A 2451-nucleotide genomic window follows, 5' to 3' on the forward strand; every position below is an offset into this window, starting at 1 on the left:
TCTCCCTGTGTTGAAGTTGCCAGCATTGAGCTCTCTTGTGCCCTGGTTCATTACAGTGCCAGCAAAGTCCCTCAAACTTCTCTGAAAGCTGACCTCTTCTGTCCTTGAATTCTGATGACTGCACCAACCTTGGTACCTCTGTACTGGACTTAATGTAGGATTCTAATTCAAGAGCTCTGGCCATTGCATCCTGTACAGTAGAGGGGTGTGCTTGCTTTACTTGTATCTTAAGTTGTGGACTGTCCAAGGCATGTACAAACTGATCCCTCAGCAACAACTTGAGGAGATTGGGTGGTGCAGTTGGGTAGGCCTTGTGTGCCATACTTTCCAAGTCCTGTGCAGGCTCTCCCCTTTAGCACGGACTCTCGTCCTGAACCTAGCCCTGTAGACTTTGGACTGATTTTGAGTTCCATACCTAAGTTCTAGAGCAGCTACCAGTGCTCAATAGTTGTGCCTATCGTCTGCTGACAACTGTCCAAGTATTTCCAGTGGTTGTCTTTTCAGGCTTGTTGTCAGATATACTGCTTTCTGCTCCTCTGTCCATTTATCTCTGACAGGAGCTCAAATTGTGCTCTATATGCTTCACCCAGTACCTTCCCATCGAATTCCTGTGGCTTCCTTTGTACTAGATCACCCCTATTGCTGACACTCATGTCTGGAATGTGACTTCTGGCAGGACTGAAGATGTCTGCATTAGGATTTAGATGCGGGGTCTCGAAGGGGCTTCCTGTTGTCTGGGGCTGATTAGGTCCATGGCTAATATATCCTCCTTGTGTAAAAGACAATAAATCATCCTTTAATGTATTTAATTCGCTTTGAAATTTACTAATGTTTTCCATTCATACTTCATGCCACTGTTGTTGATTTTCCTGTAGTTGCTGCTGACTTTCCTGCAACTGTTGGAGACTTTCTTCCTGTTTCCTTTTTTGTTCCAGTTGCCACTGCTGTAATATCTCTTCTTGTTTCTTTTCTTTTTCCTCCAACAAATGCTGTAATCTCTCTTGTTTATTTTGGTGTTCGATCTGCCATTGTTGCAGGTTTTCTTGCCACTGCTGTAATCTCTCATCTCGTTTCTTTTCTCGTTTCTCTTGTTTTTTTTGCCTCCAACAACTACTGTAATCTCTCTTGTTTATTTTGCTGTTCGAGCTGCCACTGTTGCAGGTTTTCTTGCAACTGCTGTTGTCTCTCTTCTTGTTTCTTTTCTCATTCTTCTTGTTCCTTTTGCTCTTCTTGTATTGCTGCCATCAAATCTGCTAAGCTGTTGTTTGATTTGCCATTTCTCGTTTCAATCTTCTTTTTCTTTTTTTTTAGTCACACTCTCTGACACCAATTTGTAACGTCTCTGGTCGTTTGTTAATTTTCCGGTATAAATTTGTCCCGAGGAACTTCAGCGATACAAGTTCTTTCTTAAATAAAACTAGGTTATTCTTTCTCAATACAACTTTGCAATACACAGAATTTCCACAGTCACTTTAACTTAAACACACGCTATAATTCACAATGATTCACACACTTATCTGTCTATCTGCTATTCTCTATGCCGTCACTTCTTCCCTCCGCTTTATTTGCCGGGCTTATATATAAGAAAATAGAGGGCGTCTAGCAAACACTCGAGCTTTCACGATCCTTCTAGAAACTCATCACGTGTTACCAGCGTCACCTGACTTCTGCTGTCGTAATAATATGTAATGGATATGACCAGTCATTAAAAGATAAAATATTAAACTTTTTCATTAGATTTTGAAAATAACTCTTTATTACTTCTAAAGCACAGTTTCATTTATTAGGATAATAAAACTAGTCTTTTCTTCAGTTTTAAAATTTTTAGCTTGTGTATATCTGAAAACACAACTTTTATTCAATTATTAAGTTGATTTTTTAGTTTATTGAAAATAATATTCTTGTGTATTTTGATTTCTCAGAAAATCTAGAAGTTAAGGTGAGTATTGCTTCCAAAGAATATAAAACAGGTTCTTCTCTTCAACTGGACTGCAAAGTTACAGGCCCTGAAGACACCTCTGTGGAATGGTATTTGGATACAAGGTCTTCTCCAATACAAAGCAATGAGAGATTACAAATTTTTAGTAACAATTCCTTGATCATACAAAGAGCTGAGCAAAGTGACAGTGGTGTTTACAGGTGTGAAGCAAAAAGCAAGTACAGTGAAGCTTCAAGTTCTCTATCTCTCATTATTGAAGGTACTAGTCTGAAATTATTATATCATTGACTTATTATAATTTGTCTAGTATATATTGAGAAATAAGGTTATTATTCTTGTTATGGAATATCAAGGAAATAGTTCAGGTAAGATTAACTTGTAATTTTTTGGAGTAGGTATTGAGAGGTAAGATTAACGCAGCAAGTACGAAGACAAGATTGATTAGTTAAAGTTTGGTTGTCACTTAATGTACAAAGTAGTGCTACAAGTTTGGTTAAGTAAAATTATGCTTT

At 38.0% G+C, this 2451-nt stretch overlaps 1 protein-coding gene across 1 annotated transcript in view; it reads left to right on the forward strand.

The window, feature by feature from the left end:
• LOC106468575 (papilin-like) overlaps positions 1–2451 on the forward strand; it is a 140001-nt gene that overhangs the window by 130658 nt on the left and 6892 nt on the right. Inside the window, exon 30 of the mRNA XM_022396914.1 lies at positions 1923–2198. Coding sequence (XP_022252622.1) covers positions 1923–2198 — 276 coding nt within the window. The remainder of the gene's footprint in view (positions 1–1922; positions 2199–2451) is intronic.

Source organism: Limulus polyphemus, unplaced genomic scaffold (assembly GCF_000517525.1).
Source record: "Limulus polyphemus unplaced genomic scaffold, Limulus_polyphemus-2.1.2 Scaffold3058, whole genome shotgun sequence".
Lineage (NCBI taxonomy): Eukaryota > Metazoa > Arthropoda > Merostomata > Xiphosura > Limulidae > Limulus > Limulus polyphemus.